This window comes from Neovison vison, chromosome 1, assembly GCF_020171115.1.
Source record: "Neovison vison isolate M4711 chromosome 1, ASM_NN_V1, whole genome shotgun sequence".
NCBI classification, from domain to species: domain Eukaryota; kingdom Metazoa; phylum Chordata; class Mammalia; order Carnivora; family Mustelidae; genus Neogale; species Neogale vison.
The window spans coordinates 107,470,893-107,491,521 of record NC_058091.1 but is presented as its reverse complement, the minus strand read 5'-3'; the positions used below and the strand labels follow the sequence as shown (position 1 = coordinate 107,491,521).

Here is a 20,629-nt window from a genome sequence, read left to right as displayed (position 1 = left end):
GGTTGATTTTCAATCCCTGGATAAACCTGCTTTTCTGTTAATGTTCCTTAGACTGATCTTTGATTTCTCTGTCTCTATCTCAGCCCACTTCTTGTCTATCATTAGCAGACCATTTAAGTTCTCTCATAAATACATTTCATGGATACAAACATTTTTATTATTATGAAGTCAACACCCTTGTTCAAGCCCGCAAAGATTCTCATCTGGAACAGTTTGATAGCCTTCCACTTGACCTTCCTGTTTTGACCTCATTTAAGTACATGTAGGACATAGAATGAAAGCCTTACTAAGAAAAGTGATTTGAGTGAGGTGATGGGGCATGCAACTCTCAGGAGGAAAAATGTCCATGACAGTGCATGAGGGAGGAAGTACATTATGCACAATCCCTGGCCTACTGAGATCACTCTAATGAGACCAGTGTAATTGGTCTGGAGAAAGCAGGGGAAAGTAGTGAAAATGGAGAGGAAACCAGAGATAGGAACAGTTGCAGACCGTGCATGCCAATCCAAGTCTTAGAATTTTACTCAAAGTAAAATAGAACTGTTACAGTGTTGCTGGCAAATGAAGAGCATTGTCTTCCCTATCTTGTAAAATGGTATAATGCTATAACTTATAAATTAGTATATCATGCTAACTTTCATTAGACAATACAACTATTTTTGTCTAATAACATTGTTTTAAAGCTTAAAAAACTGTGAAATATGAATCATATGTTTTGAAATCCAGACGATGACTCAATTACTCAGTTTAAGCAAAAATAAATATATAAATTGATAAAATGAGTGTATAAATTAGACATTTGTCTATGCTCTAACAAGTCACAGTAAGCAAGCATATAGTGGTATTGCAAAGCTTCTGTTCTAAGAATAAATCTATCTCATTCAAATGGTTTTTTCCAAGAAGTGGAAGTGGTACATGACAGTGTTGAAATTGATAGAAGTAACTCTGCATCAGAATTTCCATCTATACATTACGAAACCAAAAAGACAAAAGTGAACCATAATGCTTTCTTTGTGACAAAAATTACAACTCACATGTAATCCAATGGTACAGACCCAGAAAAAAATATGTAGCAAAACCTCCTCCAAGTCTTCAAACAAGTGATAGGAGTATTTCAAGATAAAAGGGTCAGAGAAAATTATTTAGAGTTACTTTATAACTATCTCCTTCCATTTCCTAGAATAGTCTAGAGTTTGAAAAAGCCATTTCAGCAGCTAGAAAACTTTAATCAAGAAGATGCTACCAATCCAGGAGTGACACTGTTAACATACTATTTTTGAAGCTAGCTCTTTAAAAAAAAAATCAGATAATATTTGATTTTCAATTTTCATTGTTGTTGTGGTTACTTCATTGTTGCAATACATTTCTTTAATAACTTCCTTACCAATTATTTATAATAGCACTGCACATTTTATTTTTAATTTTATTAAGTTTAAGTTTTCCTTGATATTGGAAATGTCAAGGAAATTTTGAAAAATATATTTTAAAAACTTGCTAATTGTGTAGGTTCATTGATTTTCATTTTATTTTGTGAATTTTGTACACTTTAAAAATAAATATATGTAGTAATATATTTCTTCTTTCATTCATTATTTCTTCATTATGTGAATTTTTGTCAAGATGCTGGTGATGACATTTGCTGTTATTACTCTGTTTTATTCAAGGCTTTGTCCCCAAAAGAGCCTAGCACTTCTCATTAAAACAATAGAATGTATTCCATAGGTCATTGAACAAAGTTTGGGATACTCTGTCCAAGAAATAGAGTACAGCTAATTGTCTAATAAATATTGACTTAATTGACAAAATGCAGCCCAATAATGGAGAGACATTTCAGGCAGTTATAGGAAATCACTTTGGGAGGAAAAAGAAAAGGAGAAGAGAAAAGTGTGTTTTATTTTCTCCGAGTTTTTCCACTAACATATTTTATTTTCATTATCTTCCTTTTCTTTTCCTTACATGTATCTAATTCAGGTCCTCTGTTCTATATATTATCTCCCTTTTTACCACTAAAAATAACACCTTAAACATTTTCATCACAATTATTTACAACCCTCTTACCCTCCATCTTTATAAAAAATATTTACTGTTTCCTACTACCTTAATAATTACTATAAAACAATAGTTTTATACAAAAATATAATTATACATTGGATATTCCAGGAACATGGTGATCTGAACAGCATTTTTTCCCCTCTTCCCATACTTAAAACAGCTGACTTCTTTGACCAAAATGATTACTAGACACCTTGAGCAGCTAAAATGTGTTAGGTCTTAGTTTCCCTGACTATCTCAACAGAAGGGACTTATGCACATTCTCTTTCTTTGTGAGCTAGGAAGCATTTATAAATTAGCAGAGGGACAACAGAACAATAACCAGACTATAGCAGCTACTTCATCAGTATAAGCATTTTGACTAGGTCAAAATCAACCTACTTAAATGTTCTTGTTATCCTTTGCCATATAGTCAACTAAGTCCTGAGTTTAAGGACCCAAGGCTGTCAGTGAGAGTTTGCTCAATGATACTACAAACTACAGAGGCCAGATCTGTGACACTAAGGAGAAGACTAATGTTCTAGATGCGTCAACTTTCTTGGCCCAATTTTTCCTTCCATTCACTGAAGGATACTGCACTTAAGACACTGAGTTAGCAAAGAAAAATACTGGATGCAAGAAAGGCCAGAGACTTAGGAGAGGAACATGAGTTAAAATGAAACAATCACAACTTAAGGGTATTAGAATCTCTGGAGGAGAAAAAATTCATGAAAATTAGATTACTATAATCAAATAAGTGAAAAGATTCCAGAGGAGAGCACATAGACATAGATACATATCAAGACTAAAACTAAAAAACATACTATTAAATTAACAACATGGGTGGAAAATTGGAAGGGAAGTGGTAATCCAGATTATAGAAATCTACAGTGCTTTATGGAAAAAGTATTTTAAAGTAAAGAGTAACTACATGGGCATCTGCTTTTATCTTCATTTACATACTTGACCCCAGCTTAAATTTATCCCGGTCTTCTGAAATAGTAATTGCCCATGAAGTGGTCCCTGATGCAAACTTTGGGAAAACAGCAACCACCTGTGCTTGCCATACACTGTAATCTGCATTTCTCTTGAAATATTCTATATTTAAGTCTTTATTTCCTGTCCTCTACCACTAAGAGATGAACCCCAGTAGGGAAAAACAAACAAACGAACGAATGAACAAAAACTTATTCACTGAATATGCACTGTGGCTAGAAAAATAACTACCTGCAGTAGGAGCTCAAGGATTATTTTATGAAGAGCTTAATGAATGAATTAGTTAATGAATCATGATGAAGAAAGTAGAGTATTTTGAAGAATAGATCAAGGAGATCTAACGTGTGAATGATAGCAGCTCTAGAAGGAGTAAAAAGAACATATGGAGGAGAAGCAATAATTAATCAAGTTGTGGAATATTTCTGTGAGCTGGATCAAGGGCTGAGTCTGAGTATTAAAAACACTCTATCCAAGCTAGATTGATGATAAAAGCAAATAGTGAAATATCTATCAAGCTTTAAGGCAGGGAAAAACAATTTACCTACAAAGGAAAAGTAATCAGCATGGCATCACATTGTTTATTTTCAACACCAGTCGCTTCAGGACAGTGGTATAACATTTATAGCTTTAGAAAGCATCTACAGACTACCAAGAGAAAATATTGCCTCTCCAAATCTTACACATGACTACTATATATTGGGTGGTGAGAGAAATATTTATATTTATACAATCAGAAAACCTATTATCCAGGCAATCTATCTTAAGAAGACAGCTGGAAAATATTCTTTCTAAATATAAAATGGACTAGAATAAAAATCTCAAAAACAGAATATGGATTAAAAATGAAGATTAAAATGTGCATGTATGTGTGTACATGTGCATGTGTGCACATACATGTTCATATACTCACATAGATGACTATAAATAGATAATGAAGGAATATCAATGTACATATATAATATAAAATAGGTGCTAAAATAGGGCTCCTAAACCAGATGGGACATCAATGGAGGAAACTATATTTAAGGTCAAGAACTAAAAGAAATAAATTATGTGAACAAGACCTCAGGAATTGTTAGTGGAAAGGAAGGTAGACATCATGAGGAAGAAATATGAGGTTCCATAGGGAAAATTATGTATCCAGATTGGTGAAACAATTAATCTTGGTTGCCCCCCAAAAAAACCATAGTAAAGATTATGTGATTGGCTATACATCAAAGAAATAGAAGGTTACCATGAAAAGAATGTAAATGTTTTGGAGCCTTTCATTTCTTTTCTTTTCTTTCTATCCTTTTTTTTTTTTTTTTTTTTTTTTCCGGTTGGGGGAGAGATTTTCTGAACTATGAAGAGCAGAAGAGGGAAAGGAAGGAAGCAAGGAGGAGAGGGTGGGAGGAAGAGAGAAAGGGAAGAAGGGAAGGGGAAAAAAAAAAAAGAAGAGGAGGAAAGGATCTGTAAAACCCTGAAAGACTATTTCTCTCCAAAAAGGAGTATTTATCCCAAGGGTAGAGATGAATACCAGTGCCTAGATTCATCCATGGATCTCCTGATTATAAAGAGCTATATGTAAACCAAAAGGATCCAAGTATGCAGACATCTGCTCTTAGAATCTTCTAAATACATGGATCTCCAAGGAGGTAGAACAGTTCCCTAGCTACTTTATAGGAAAAGTTTGAGTAATAGAGGTTATCAGCAAACTCAGCAAAGCCATGGGCAGTGTGGAAATCTGAGAAACAGCCTGCGTTCGCAGTGGTATTGGCATGCACAGTAGAAAGTTTGGCATGGTTAGGGTAGAATAGAAGTGAAGGTATGGGCAGTAAAGTTGACACAGGGTTCTGGGAAGAGTGGCAGCTGTTGAAGTAGAGCCAGCATGAAAGGCTAGTGCTGCAGTTTTTGAATTTATGAAATGATCACAGGGTAAGGATAAGTAGTAGTATGAGCAGTACCATGTATTTACATGATCCAACATATACCAATGGATGGCAGATAATAGGAGGGAACAAGCATTTTTGAAGGTAAGCAAATAAGGCTTCACCTTAATTTCACATCTAAAGGTTTATGTGACAATTCTTTGACCCTCTGAAGCACCTCAGTCTCACTTTTTTTCTTTTGAACTTCAGTTATTTTAAGTTAATCATAGTCTTCAGATTCATATAAGGACTGATTATATATAAGGACTGATTCATATAAGGACTTTTTCATCTTTTATACTTGGTTGGTTGTTTATTTTCTTTCATTCCCATTCCTTCCTTCTGAATATTGGTAACTCCTAACAAATTCCTTCATTATCTTTTTCTCCTCTCATCTCTTGCTACTCTCTTTATTTACATTGAGCTCTAGTCATGGAGAACCACTTGCAGTTGCCAGAGAAGAGCATGTTTCTTCTCTGTTCAAGAGTAATAGGATAGCACAAAGTCTACACTTTATATATGAAAAAAAAAAAACACCTAAATTGGCGCTAAATTAGTTAAATAAAATATATTTTTAAATATGCAATGAAAATCAGATTCTTTAACAGGAAACTTTTGATGACGAAGGTTTCTGAAGAAAAAAGGACAATTTGGACAGGAATTGGCTTCTTGTTTATAATGTCCTTGGATTATTGGTTGTGTGGAAACAATGGTGATAGACTAAGGTGGTGGACTAGAATGACCTATTACATTAGCAGTTGTATCCTTTCTGTAGGCACTTCGTTTGGAACATCATGGGGGAAATAGGGATATAAATGAATATTTACTACATCTGATTATTTCTTCAGAATAAATTCCTAGAAATAGAATTTGGTATCAATGATACAACATATTTATTTTCATTTTCAAATATGAGTTTGGGGATAACAATTTTTATTGTACATTTTGAGGCTTTTGCATCCAAATTCTGATAACTAGCATACATTTCCTAAGATTTAAGACTTACATATCATAGGAATCATCTCTTTCATAGGAATTGGAATTCTTCGTCCATATAAATAAATAAGCCCAGCATCTTTTAGTTTGTTTCACCAAATATTTTGTTCTATTCAGCTATTCTTATTTTCATTCAATTTTGGCAATCTATATTTCAACATAAACATTTTGGCATATTTGCATTGGGGAATATGTAGTGTTGTTAGATTCCATTTGTCCTCATATTCCCTTTTATATTTTTTATTTTTGCATATTTGTGTTCTTTCTCTTGATTTCTTAATTACACATTCCAGAAAAATATCTTTCTCATGATCTTTTTAAATAAATGATTCTGGCCTTATTAATTGTAGTACTTTTCTCTTGATGTGAAATGTAGTCAGTGTAATTTTGTACTAAGTCTTCATTTAAAATAAAATTATTGGGTACTGTACATGTCCTAAAAAAAAACTTTAAAAAAATCAGTTTTGCTTAATATTGTAATGTCATAGGGAATGTATAAGTAGGCCAATATAGTTTATTTTATGAAGGTAGAACTAACTATACCTTGGTAATAGTAATAGAAAGGGTAAAAAAAACTAAATATAATAAAATATACAGAATTTTTTAAACTGCTCAATATTAGCTATCATGTTCTGATATTCACACAGACTACTTCATAAAATAGTCTTTGTCCTTATCAAACTGTTAAAAAATTCTCATTCACATTGTTTTAAGTATTCATTTTTTAAATATTTTTTTCACTTTTTGTTATAGATTCTCAAATATGAATTGTACACTATTTTTGACATTTTTGGGGGAGTGAGTTGACAATTCAGACTTTATTGTTTATGTTGAACGTATTTTATTTCTATCCACTTTTATTTCAAAGCATTTCTTTCTTCATTCAATTGGCTCTATTTTAATTTTTGTTAACCACTAAGTCACCTCCATATTTATAACTATATCACCATATTATCTTCTATATTGCATTCATAAACTGCTTAACTTTAGTCAAACTCAATTGATGCTATTTGAAATTTCTCTCTTCTTTTATGTATTTTCCCCTTATCTTTAGCATCTTTCATCTTTACTTGCACTTTTATAATAGAATTTCTCAAACTGTCCATATTATTCTAGGGTTTGCTTTTATTTATTTTTCTTTGTTTTTATTTTCTCTGGTTTAAGTTCTTAAGTAGTAAGAATACTATTCAAGCTTTTTCATTCCTGGCTGCAGGCGGAGTTGTTAGGATATCATTAGGATATGGGATTCAAAACCTCCTCTTAGATTTCAAACTATGAGTAGGAGTTTAGGCATGGAGGGTTGATAGCCTGTAACTTAACAGGAAAATTTCCTCATTATGGGTTTCCTGTGCCTTTGGGTTAAACCCTTCCTGTGCTAAGTATTATAGATGGTGTTTTGGGGCTTCCTTCTTAGTATATTTGTGAGAGTGCTTATACTTGGGCACAATTTTCATAATTAATATGTTCTGCTTTGTTTCTTTCTCAGAATTGCTGCTCCCTATCTTCTTCATTCAGCAAACTGTTGATATGATTTCATGAAGGACTGAATATTAGTCCTTCATTTAGTTTATAGCTCTGATCCTTCTCTTTGAAAACCATACTCCAGAATAATATAAGGCCAAATACCACACATGTTCTTAGCTGGTCTTGGACAATTTGATTCATTCCCTCTCAAAGGGGAATTGAGACATGATAAGTACAACTCACCAAAATCTGAGAATATTCTGGTGCTTCCTTATTCCTGCTACTCCTTGTCCCCAGTAGGAAAGGGTAAAAATGATATCTTTCACAACAAAGTGGTATTTGAAGTAATTTCTTGGTTTCTAGGTAGAACCTCAGAATGAGGGAAGTAAGGTAAACATGTCCCAACAGGTTTAATTAATGAAGTAGCAGATACAGTACATTTAAAGTTAATGCCATACTTAATTTTAATAACAGCTCTAAAATTAATGATAGGACCAAATTAAATCTCTTAACTTCTCTGAGTTTGTTCCTTCATTTAATATAGTGATAATAATATGTATCACACAGGGTTTATAAGGATTGAATGAGAAAATAAGAAAAGAGTGTTAAAACAATTAGCCTAGTGGCTGGCACATAGCAGGTGCTAAAAAAAAAAAACCAGGATGGTATTCCTGACATAAATGAAGGAATGATTTAATTCTACAAGGTGAAAGTGCCAGGCTGTGTTTTGAACAGTGGCAAGAGAGAATTACTAAAGTATTTTACAAATGTTATCTCAGTTAAACTTTGTCAACGACCTTTGATTCCTTCTTTTATGAAATTACCCTGTGTTCTTATATTTTAAATAATTAATATATGATATAATTCACTTTGTTATTAAATCAGCTTGTAACAACTTAGTCTTAAGTATTTTGAGGGCTCCTGGGTGGCTCAGTTTGTTAAGTGCCTGACTCTGGATTTTGGCTCAGATCATGGTCTCAGGGTCATGAGATTGAGCACCGTGCTTGCTCTCTGCTGGGTGTGGAACCTACTTAAGATTTTCTCTCTCTCTCCCTGCCCGCCCACACACACATTCTCTCTCACTCTTTCTCTCTCAAAAAAGAAGAAAAAAAAAGTACTATTTCATCTTAAAATCTCTAGTATCTACTTTAGAGAGACACAGTGTCCTTTAATTTGGTGCTCCATTCACTTTTTTTAAAAGATTTTATTTATTCATTTCAGAGAAATACAGAGACAGAGATGGAGAGAGAGAGCACAAGCAGCGGGAGAGGCAGAGGGAAAGGGAGAAGCAGACTCCCCACTGAGCTGGGAGCCAGACATGGGGCCCGTTCCAGGACCTGAAGATCATGACCTGAGCCAGCCAGATGCTTAACCATCTAAGCCACTCAGCCCCCCTCCATTCACTTTTAATAGAAAGTTTACTAAATGTGATTTAAAGTACATGGAATATTTCTCACAGATTAATGAGAGTGAGGGCAAAGGAAGACAGTACACCAAGTATTCTTAGCATCTTGTTGTTTGCAGCTAGTGAATTGCAGTAAACTGGAATCCAGATTTGTTTTTGTATATGTCTCAACCTATCTATAGAGATGCTATCAGCTAAGAATGCCTGGGGCACTCACTAGGGCTGATAATACTTGTGGCAGCCTCCTTGTATGTTTCCCCCACAGGAGCCAATGTTGTGGCCTCTGTGGTTCTCATGCTTGCAAGATGTACCTAGCATCAACCATCAGGGATCCTTGAAAAACAAGGTTTATTACTCAAGTCCTGGAGGGAGCTGGGTAAAGGGCATACTCACAGGCCAGCAGCCAAGTTGCTAGCAGAGTAAGAGAAAGAGAAAACTATGTGGACCTGGGGTTCTGCTTTAATTGGGGTCAAGAGTGGGGCACCTAAGGTTTACCAGATTCACTCTTTATTGTTGAATTTAGAATGAAAGAGTGGGAATTAGGGAGCAGGAAAGGTAGTGGTCAGTTATTTAGTTACACAGGAATTTGTAGAAAGGGAACTCATGGTGGAGGGTGGGGTGGGGGGCAGGCCTGTCTTCTTATCTCTCTGTGTAGCTAGTAACTGTGTCATACAGCCAACAATATATTTATTGAAGGTGGATGTCTGACATGATTGCCTTGGCAATCAAAAGCATTTGCCATTACAATCAAAAAAGCTTATTCCTAGACACTTATACTAAAAGATTGCTTTATTTAGGGAAAAAAAAAAGTAAAGATGACAGTAAATAAAACCCTATAAGTAGCCTAACTATGACCATATCATTACTGTTGACTATAACACTTTTTACTATGTCTCAAATTTATGTGTATCATTAAATCCTTTTAGCACATCATCAGTATATAATGGCTTTACTAAGCATTAGAAATATCACTTGTCACCCTTTTTTCACATTTTAACAATTGTCATATTTATTCCTAAACCTGTATTTTATTGTTAAATATTCGGTTAGGCCGAAGTTGATTTTGCTGTTAAATTCACAAAAGATAATATTAAATCCATTAAATGAATATAGTTTTCTCTGATTCACACTAAATAGATCATTTTCTTCTCCTTTGCTAAGAACACAAGCATGCATAGACAAAATTAATGATTGAAAGTATCAGGTAATAATATATGTTGTATGTAATTTAAACAAAGCATTATTATTTTTGTCAGAATGTTAATAGGCTTTTGTGAAAATATTTAAATTGTAACTTTTCTTATTTACATGGATGTGTTTACAGTTGTTTGCCAGGATTTACTGGAAAAAACTGTGAGAAAGTAATTGACCACTGTAGACTGCTCAGCATCAACTGTCTGAATGAAGGATGGTGTTTCTATATAAGTGGAAGATTCAGAGTAAGTAATTTAATACATGGCAGAGTAATTTAACACTTTAAAATACAATAGCTTCAGGCAGTCTGTATTTCAAATGCTTTTATTAATCTAAACCAGAGAATTATATCTTTATATGTATATTTAAACATGACTTATATAAAGTTTAGTAATAGAGATTTTTAACTTATAAGAATTATGTTGAGAGCACGTTAACAAGAGTTCTAGGCAGTGTGTTTATTTTAAAATAAGTATATAGCTAATTGAGTCCTGGAAATATATCTCTGTGTACATAAAACCACAGTTACTAATGCCCTAAGCTCTTAAACTAGATAGAGAATAAAATTAGTATGGTAGTTGGGATATACATTATGCTTTTTGTTGATGGATAGCTTTTGAAATGACTTTACAAGTACACAGTGGGTGTGCAACACACAGTAAGGCAAATCCTACAACTCATCGTTTCCACTTTCAGGTATGCCTATTGGAAGAATTATAAGGTATATACAAGAATTTATGCATATTCAAGAATTTTCACAACAAATCTGAAACAAACTAAAGCCTATGGACAGGAGAGTGGATAAATTCACCAAGTCACACCAAGCAATTATAATGAGTGGTTAAAATGAGTGAACAATAGCTACATTTAGTAATACTTTTAAATATCAAAACATAATGTTGAATTTTAAAATCTTATCGAAGATTAACATAGGTAGATAGTCTGATAATGATTAATTTTTTAAACACAAGAAAGTCCATATTTTCTATGACTGACATATAGCTAAAGTATAAATGCATATATCAGAAATATACACACTGGCTTTACTAGAAGGGCTCTCTATAAAGAGACAGCTGGGGAAAAGACCAGTGAGAGTACAGAAGGAAATTCTAATCAATTTATGATGCTGTATTTCTTAAAACTCTTTTGGCAAATAGTGACAGTAGAATTGTGAAATTCATTTTATTGTTTTCTCTAATATAAAATATTTTAATAAAATATTTTTAAAGTAATGAAAAGTCAATTTATGGAATGAATCATGGACAAATTTCTGTGTATATTTCTGGAAATGTATGCTAAAATATAATATGTTAAAATATAATATATTACTATGCAAGAACATATAGGATAAGATATAGGATAAGAACACAACGTTTCTTTCACAGCTGTAAAATGTTGATATTATAACATGTCATATATGGTCTTCATTTGCTCTTCACATAAATACCATTCCATTTTATAGAAAATTAAAATGTCTATTGAGTCTTTAATATTTTCGTAAATTCATACATATTGGTAAGGATAGATGAAGCTAGATTTCAATGTACTCCAAGCAACTCTAGAACTCAATACTTCTAAGTACTATACATATCAGCTTTCAGTATAAAGAATGTACTAGCATCTCTTTTTCCTTTAAGATATATTTACCCTTTCCTTAAGAGGAGATGGCCTAATTGAAATGTCTTTCCTGCTTTGGTTCAAATTTCTCTTATAATAGACTATTCAGTTTTGAGTTTTGGTTTCTGTTTTGTCTTTGGATAGTCTCTGAGAATTTATCTCTGACTTTTTTAAAATTTCTCTTCCTCCACCATGATTTCTCCCTAGAAAATCTCACCTGTTCTAGTGTCTTAACAATTATCTATGTTACTGACTCTAAATTCAGTTTTAATTTCTTTTTAAGGAACTTGACTGGGGTTACCATTAACTTGCCAAATCTGCTTTTTCTGTAATTCTACTTTAAGTTTAATGACTTCTACTAGATAAAATGTTAGCAAGAAGGAAATGCTATTGGCTTTCTCACTGGGATAAAATTTAGGTGATGATGAGATAATGTGCATTACTAATTTTTTTAACACTATAATATTTTTTCAAAAATATGCTTTTCCCTACTGATTAATAATCCTAGTTATGACTGTACTGAAGTTCTGAAATAGTTTATATTTCAGTTGATTTAAGTTTTAATGTATATATACAAATATATTGTTCAGATTGTGTAATGGTTATGGATAGTGGGAATTAACATTTCTTTTTAACTTTTTATGATACTTAAGTTCAATGTGACACGTTAAAGAAAATAAAATATATATTATATTTAAATTATTCTTAGCATATAAATATAAAATGCATTTTTGGAATTTTTAACTGATATTTGTTTTTCTACTCTGATGTTTGCATTATTAACTTTTGAATATATCAACCAATTTCAAAGAGACGATATGACGAACTATAATATTTTAGGAAGAGATTTTTTTTTTAAAGATTTTATTTATTTATTTGACAGAGAGAGATTACAAGTAGGCAGAGAGGCAGGCAGAGAGAGAGAGAGAGAGAGAGGAGGAAGCAGGCTCCCCGCTGAGCAGAGAGCCCGATGCGGGACTCGATCCCAGGACCCTGAGATCATGACCTGAGCCGAAGGCAGCAGCTTAACCCACTGAGCCACCCAGGCACCCCTTAGGAAGAGATTTGAACTATCTCTTCTCTTATGTGGAGAAAACAAATATATTTATATTCAGAGGGAAGATGAACAGAGCAGGCATAAGGCAAGCAAAATGATACACTTAAATTCAACTATACCCAGAGTCACAATGAATGTAAATTAACACTTCAGTTAATACACCGAGATTATTAATGGTACATGAAACAAAACTCAAATGTTTAAAAGATACTCATTTTATTTAAAAAGATAGAGACATATTGAAAGTAAAATAATGAGAGAGATATATAAAAAATAGACAAAATAATTACTGGTGTAGTTTTATTAATAAGGCAGATTTCAATATCAGGAACTATCAGAGATGAAGGACTTTATTTCAGAAAAAATAAGTGGGTCAACTAATCATACTGAATTATGCATGTAATAAAAGAGATTCAAAATATATGAACCAGAAACTGACATAATCCAAAAGAGGAATAAGTAAAAGTACAATTATAGTGGAGATATGAATACTTCCCTTTCAGTAATTGGTAGAATAAGTTGACAGAGAATCAGTAAGGATATACAAAATGTGAATGGTACTGTCAATCCACTTACCTGAATGATTACAAAATGTCACACAAAATAGTTGCAGATTATTTATTCTTCTCAACAACACATGTACCTTATTCAGAGGCCTTTTTCATTATGGGGGAGCAGAGGGCCATAGCTGGGCCATTTCCCATGTGCCTCCATGGAGACATCTTTATAGAAGGGGCCTTGACTGAGCCACATTTCTCCACATTGACTTAAAACTTCTCCTCTCCTAGCCCTCTTTCTCTACCTCCCCACCAAATCCATATAAAGAGTCAAGAGCTTTTTTTTTAAGCCTCCTTAGCAATGAGAGGGTTCCCCCATCTGTGTTTCGTTCACTGGCTCTTGCCTCATGTTGTTCCTTAGGGGGAAAAATGCCTGGTCCCTCTTTGTTCCTGTTGGTGGCACTGTGGCAGTAAGTGAATAAAGGCTTGAATATTACTATTTTCACTTCAGCTCTATGTCCTAACTGAGCACCTTGACCCTTGATTGCTTGCCACAAAAATATTTTTTTTAAAAGATTTATTTATTTATTTGACAGACAGAAATCACAAGGAGGCAGAGAGGCAGGCAGAGAGAGAGGTGGAAGCAGGCTCCCTGCTGTGCAGAGAGCCAGATGCGGGGCTTGATCCCAGGGTCCTGGGATCATGACCTGAGCCAAAGGCAGAGGCGTTAACCCACTGAGCCACCCAGGCATCCCAACTTGCTTGCCACAAAATTAAAAACACCCTGTCATAGTGGGGCATATTTGTTATCTCGTGCAATATTATATGTATATCAGTCATTTTTTTAAAGAAAAAAGAAAAAATTTCAACAGTAGATTTTTATAAATAATATTTAGATAAAAATACAAATGGAAAATAATCACAATTTTAACATGTTCAAATCAGTGAAATATCATTTAAGTCAATATGGACATACCATTTTATATTTCTGCACTAAAACACAAAACTATACATATTTAATGCAACAGTATTTTCCATGTATTCAGGGAAAATAGGACCACCAGTTGGCATTTTAGAGTATATACCTAAAGTTTTTTCATCTGTAATAATTCAATATCTAGAAATACCTGAAGTAAGAAAACAAAATTATATTAAACATGTGTAGAAAATATTCACTATAATATTGTTTATTTTAGAATAGAAGCAATCAAATTAAGCAAGAATAGCTTAAATATTATGTGTCCCTATAATAGAATTTGCATACAATTTGGACTATGTTTTTCAGGTGTATTGTGATATTTAGAAAATACTCAGATCAAAATATCTGATGAAAAATAGCTATATTACTCTAACTGTAATTTGAGTTTCGATGATATATATAAGGTATTTATCTACTTGTAAAAAAATAAAATATGCATTTCCTGTGTTATAGGAATGGTCAACAGGCATGGCAGCACTACTCCCACAGAGATTATCCATTGGGTTCCACCTCCCAGGGTGTTCAGACATCATGAAAGGTTATATATCAAAGGCCCAGGTTTTTCAAGACAGTAAGAAGTACAGGAGATGGGGGAACCAGTTAGATGGCACAAAGTTAATGTAGTTTCTGATTTGCCCGTCCCCATAATCACTCAGGGCTTTGCCATTTTTTAATAAATGTAAATGTTCCCTATGTATTTGAATTGGCCTAATGGAAAGAGTGAAGTATCTGAGGCCTGTGATCTATGTAGTCTAGGGACAAGTTAATACACACAGGGACAGGGAAGCAAGGAGACACAGAGAATCATGGGGCAGAATGGCTTAGGGAATCACAGAGAGGCTCTGAGGTGAAATCCAGATGTAACTTAACACCAAGGTTAACCAGAGTTGTGTTGGCCAGTGGAGCCTGGATGATATTTGTATTGTACAGGTAGGCATAGTATCGGCTAAAAGGAATAAACCAACAAACCAACAAAATAGAGACAGTGGCTTACTCCTGTTAAGGGGATTAGACCAAAATTATTATCAGAAAAAAAGAAGATCTATTTCTTTTGAATATACATTTAATTGAAGTATTATAAAGGATAAAACATATTCCATAATCACTTTAAGATTAGGAAGTTTAAATTAAATGCAACATGATGGACAATATTAGGGGTAAAAAAAGGGTAGGTCAGAACCTTATTAATTCTAAGCCATGCTCTTCATCATGAGTTAAATTTGCCTTTTTTCAATTCATTTTTGTTATAATTAAAGTGGCAGGAGGATGCTGAACTTTCTCATTGAAATTGTGATGAGGAATTTCTAATCAAGCACTTTCACAATGTCAATATTAATCTCAATATTAATAATATAATAGCCCCCATGATAAAACAATTGTTACTTCCCAAATGAGAGTCAGATTTCTAATAATCACCAAAAATAAATCACTGAAAAAAATTAAGAGCTCAAACTCATAGTGAAAAAAGGGAAAGAATTGTTCTTATTGTCATTTTTATGTTTATAAAAATGAATAAATTATAGTTACTAAATTTAAAAATATGATTGATATTATGCACACAAAAAACTAAAAATATAGACACTGCAATTAAATGCTATTTACATTGTCTCATAGCAATGATTCAGGATTTATTTTCCTTAGAGTTTCAATGATTTACTAATAAATTTAATTTCATTTTAATAAATATTATACATAGGACCACAATTTCTGGCCTGTGCCAGAAATCCAAATATTTTATAACTTCCTGATGTTATGACAGAATTGTTGACTGATGCTTTTTATATAATCAAAGAAAATACCGTGAGAGCTTTATACACAGCTCCTTTGGTTCTCTTCTTTTATAACTGGTTCAGGGATGCAGATATAAGAAAGCAGTTTATGTTTTATCTCATCTTTTTAAGTTTCTATAAGATTTCACTGGGGAACCAACAAAAAACCAAAATTTTAAAACTCATCTAGTTTAACTTTACCATCTGTTTCATTCCTCTTTTCTATTTCCATCCTCTAGTTAAATCTTTTTTTTTTCTACAATAATTTTCAGCAAGCGTGACTTATGCAAACTCACACTGAACACTGAAAGAAGTAAAGCTCAAATTAGAATTCCATATGAATACAATTTGCATTTGGGGTAGGAGTTAGAGTTTTAAAATTTTAGTTGCAACAACAGAAAATCTAAACAGAATCTCTCTCTCTCTTTCAATCTTTCTCTCTCTCAAGCTCGCTCATGGATGCACACGTATGCAAGTATACACACACACACACACACACACACACAGTAATTTGAAGGCTCACATACTTAGACTTTTCAAGGGCTAGATCAGGTAAGCATTTACCCAGAGGCTCAATGTGAAACATATTCCTTCTAGCTCACAGTAAAATAGCAACAGTGCCCTCAAAGTTTCTAGAAGAAACCAGGGCCTTTATTTTGAAGATTTTGACCCAAATTCTGGTTTGTGGGGTTCTCCATTCTGTTTAGGTATTTTCTCAAATGTTTACCCTTTCAGTGAGTTCTTTCATAGGTACCCAATTGAAAATGTTAAATCCTCATTTCTGTCTCACACATGTCATCTCCTTTTTTTAGTTCCTTCTTAACAACCATTGTTATCTAGTTTCCCAGATAACAGTATAATTCTTCACATTATCTTTTCCATTGTCTATATATGTATATTAGGCTGAATTTAAGTTTTATGTAGGTAGATGTCTTATTTCTTTATACAAAACTACCCTTCTTTCAGAAAAGGCAATAAAATTTCATCAGAGACAAGTCATGGCAAGTGTAGCAGATACGAAACTCTTTGGAAGGATGCTTCCATGTAGGAAGAGCACAGACTCCATACACTGAGCAACAGGAAACCTCTCCCTTAGTAGTGGGTAGTCAGTGCTTCCTTGACATGGAATTTGGGGAGAGGTATATCTGGTGAAGATGGAAAGAATTACATGATACATAAAAGACCCCTCAGTGTATAGATTCTTAGCCTCTTTGGTTAGGTTTATTCCTAGGTATCTTATGGTTTGGGGTGCAATTGTAAATGGGATTGACTCCTTAATTTCTCTTTCTTCTGTCTTGTTGTTGGTGTAGAGAAGTGCAACTGATTTCTGTGCATTGATCTTATATCCTGACACTTTACTGAATTCCTGTATAAGTTCTAGCAGTTTTGGAGTGGAGTCTTTTGGGTTTTCCACATAGAGTATCATATCATCTGCGAAGAGTGATAATTTGACTTCTTCTTTGCCGATTTGGATGCCTTTAATTTCCTTTTGTTGTCTGATTGCTGAGGCTAGGACTTCTAGTACTATGTTGAATAGCAGTGGTGATAATGGACATCCCTGCCGTGTTCCTGACCTTAGCGGAAAAGCTTTCAGTTTTTCTCCATTGAGAATGATATTTGCAGTGGGTTTTTCATAGATGGCTTTGATGATATTGAGGTATGTGCCCTCTATCCCTACACTTTGAAGGGTTTTGATCAGGAAGGGATGCTGTACTTTGTCAAATGCTTTTTCAGCATCTATTGAGAGTATCATATGGTTCTTGTTCTTTCTTTTATTGATGTGTTGTATCACATTGACTGATTTGCGGATGTTGAACCAACCTTGCAGCCCTGGAATAAATCCCACTTGGTCGTGGTGAATAATCCTTTTAATGTACTGTTGAATCCTATTGGCTAGTATTTTGGTGAGAATTTTTGCATCTGTGTTCATCAAGGATATTGGTCTATAGCTCTCTTTTTTGATGGGATCCTTGTCTGGTTTTGGGATCAAGGTGATGCTGGCCTCATAAAATGAGTTTGGGAGTTTTCCTTCCATTTCTTTTTTTTTTTTTTTTTTTTTCCAATTTATTTATTTTCAGAAAAACAGTATTCATTATTTTTTCACCACACCCAGTGCTCCATGCAAGCTGTGCCCTCTATAATACCCACCACCTGGTACCCCAACCTCCCACCCCCCCGCCACTTCAAACCCCTCAGATTGTTTTTCAGAGTCCATAGTCTCTCATGGTTCATCTCCCCTTCCAATTTACCCAAAAGCACATACCCTCCCCAATGTCCATAACCCTACCCCCCTTCTCCCAACCCCCCTCCCCCCAGCAACCCACAGTTTGTTTCGTGAGATTAAGAGTCACTTATGGTTTCTCTCCCTCCCTATCCCATCTTGTTTCATGGATTCTTCTCCTACCCACTTAAGCCCCCATGTTGCATCACCACTCCCTCATATCAGGGAGATCATATGATAGTTGTCTTTCTCCGCTTGACTTATTTCGCTAAGCATGATACGCTCTAGTTCCATCCATGTTGTCGCAAATGGCAAGATTTCGTTTCTTTTGATGGCTGCATAGTATTCCATTGTGTATATATACCACATCTTCTTGATCCATTCATCTTTCTCTCTTTCAATGATGGACATCTAGGTTCTTTCCATAATTTGGCTATTGTGGACATTGCTGCTATAAACATTCGGGTGCACGTGCCCCTTTGGATCACTACGTTTGTACCTTTAGGGTAAATTCCCAGTAGTGCAATTGCTGGGTCATAGGGCAGTTCTATTTTCAACATTTTGAGGAACCTCCATGCTGTTTTCCAGAGTGGTTGCACCAGCTTGCATTCCCACCAACAGTGTAGGAGGGTTCCCCTTTCTCCGCATCCTCGCCAGCATCTGTCATTTCCTGACTTGTTGATTTTAGCCATTCTGACTGGTGTGAGGTGATATCTCATTGTGGTTTTGATTTGTATTTCCCTGATGCCGAGTGATATGGAGCACTTTTTCATGTGTCTGTTGGCCATCTGGATGTCTTCTTTGCAGAAACGTCTGTTCATGTCCTCTGCCCATTTCTTGATTGGATTATTTTTTGGAACAGTTTCAGGAGAATAGGAATTAGTTCCTCTTTAAATGTTTGGTAGAATTCCCCCGGGAAGCCTTCTGGCCCTGGGCTTTTGTTTGTTTGGAGATTTTTAATGACTGTTTCAATCTCCTTACTGGTTATGGGTCTGTTCAGGCTTTCTATTTCTTCCTGGCTCAATTTTGGTAGTTTATATGTTTCTAGGAATGCATCCATTTCTTCCAGATTGTCAAATTTGTTGGCGTAGAGTTGCTCATAGTATGTTCTTATAATAGTTTGTATTTCTTTGGTGTTAGTTGTGATCTCTCCTCTTTCATTCATGATTTTATTTATTTGGGTCCTTTCTCTTTTCTTTTTGATAAGTCTGGCCAAGGGTTTATCAATTTTATTAATTCTTTCAAAGAACCAGCTCCTAGTTTGGTTGATTTGTACTCATGAAAGAAATTGAGGAAGACACAAAGAAATGGAAAAATGTTCCATGCTCCTGGATTGGAAGAATAAATATTGTGAAAATGTCTATGCTACCTAAAGCAATCTACACATTTAATGCAATTCCTATCAAAGTACCATCCATCTTTTTCAAAGAAATGGAACAAATAATTTTAAAATTTATATGGAACCAGAAAAGACCTTGAATAGCCAAAGGGATATTGAAAAACAAAGCCAAAGTTGGTGGCATCACAATTCCGGACTTCAAGCTCTATTACAAAGCTGTCATCATCAAGACAGCATGGTACTGGCACAAAAACAGACACATAGACCAATGGAACAGAATAGAGAGCCCAGAAATAGACCCTCAACTCTATGGTCAACTAATCTTCGACAAAGCAGGAAAGAATGTCCAATGGAAAAAAGACAGCCTCTTCAATAAATGGTGTTGGGAAAACTGGACAGCCACGTGCAGAAAAATGAAATTGGACCATTTCCTTACACCACACACAAAAATAGATTCAAAATGGATTAAGGACCTCAATGTGAGAAAGGAATCCATCAAAATCCTTGAGGAGAACACAGGCAGCAACCTCTTCGACCTCAGCCGCAGCAACATCTTCCTAGGAACATCGCCAAAGGCAAGGGAAGCAAGGGCAAAAATGAACTTTTGGGATTTCATCAAAATCAAAAGCTTTTGCACAGCAAAGGAAACAGTTAACAAAACGAAAAGACAACTGACAGAATGGGAGAAGATATTTGCAAACGACATATCAGATAAAGGACTAGTGTCCAAAATCTATAAAGAACTTAACAAACTCAACACCCAAAGAACAAATAATCCAATCAAGAAATGGGCAGAGGACATGAACAGACGTTTCTGCCAAGAAGACATCCAGATGGCCAACAGACACATGAAAAAGTGCTCCATATCACTCGGCATCAGGGAAATACAAATCAAAACCACAATGAGATATCACCTCACACCAGTCAGAATGGCTAAAATCAACAAGTCAGGAAATGACAGATGCTGGCGAGGATGTGGAGAAAGGGGAACCCTCCTACACTGTTGGTGGGAATGCAAGCTGGTGCAACCACTCTGGAAAACAGCATGGAGGTTCCTCAAAATGTTGAAAATAGAACTGCCCTATGACCCAGCAATTGCACTACTGGGAATTTACCCTAAAGGTACAAACGTAGTGATCCAAAGGGGCACGTGCACC

The 20,629-nt window shown here is 34.6% G+C and overlaps 1 protein-coding gene across 1 annotated transcript in view; it reads left to right on the top strand.

Moving 5' to 3' along the window:
• EYS (eyes shut homolog) overlaps positions 1–20,629 on the top strand; it is a 1,652,430-nt gene that overhangs the window by 102,380 nt on the left and 1,529,421 nt on the right. The window contains 1 exon segment of the mRNA XM_044253753.1: positions 10,124–10,238. Within this exon segment, the coding sequence (XP_044109688.1) occupies positions 10,124–10,238 (115 nt within the window).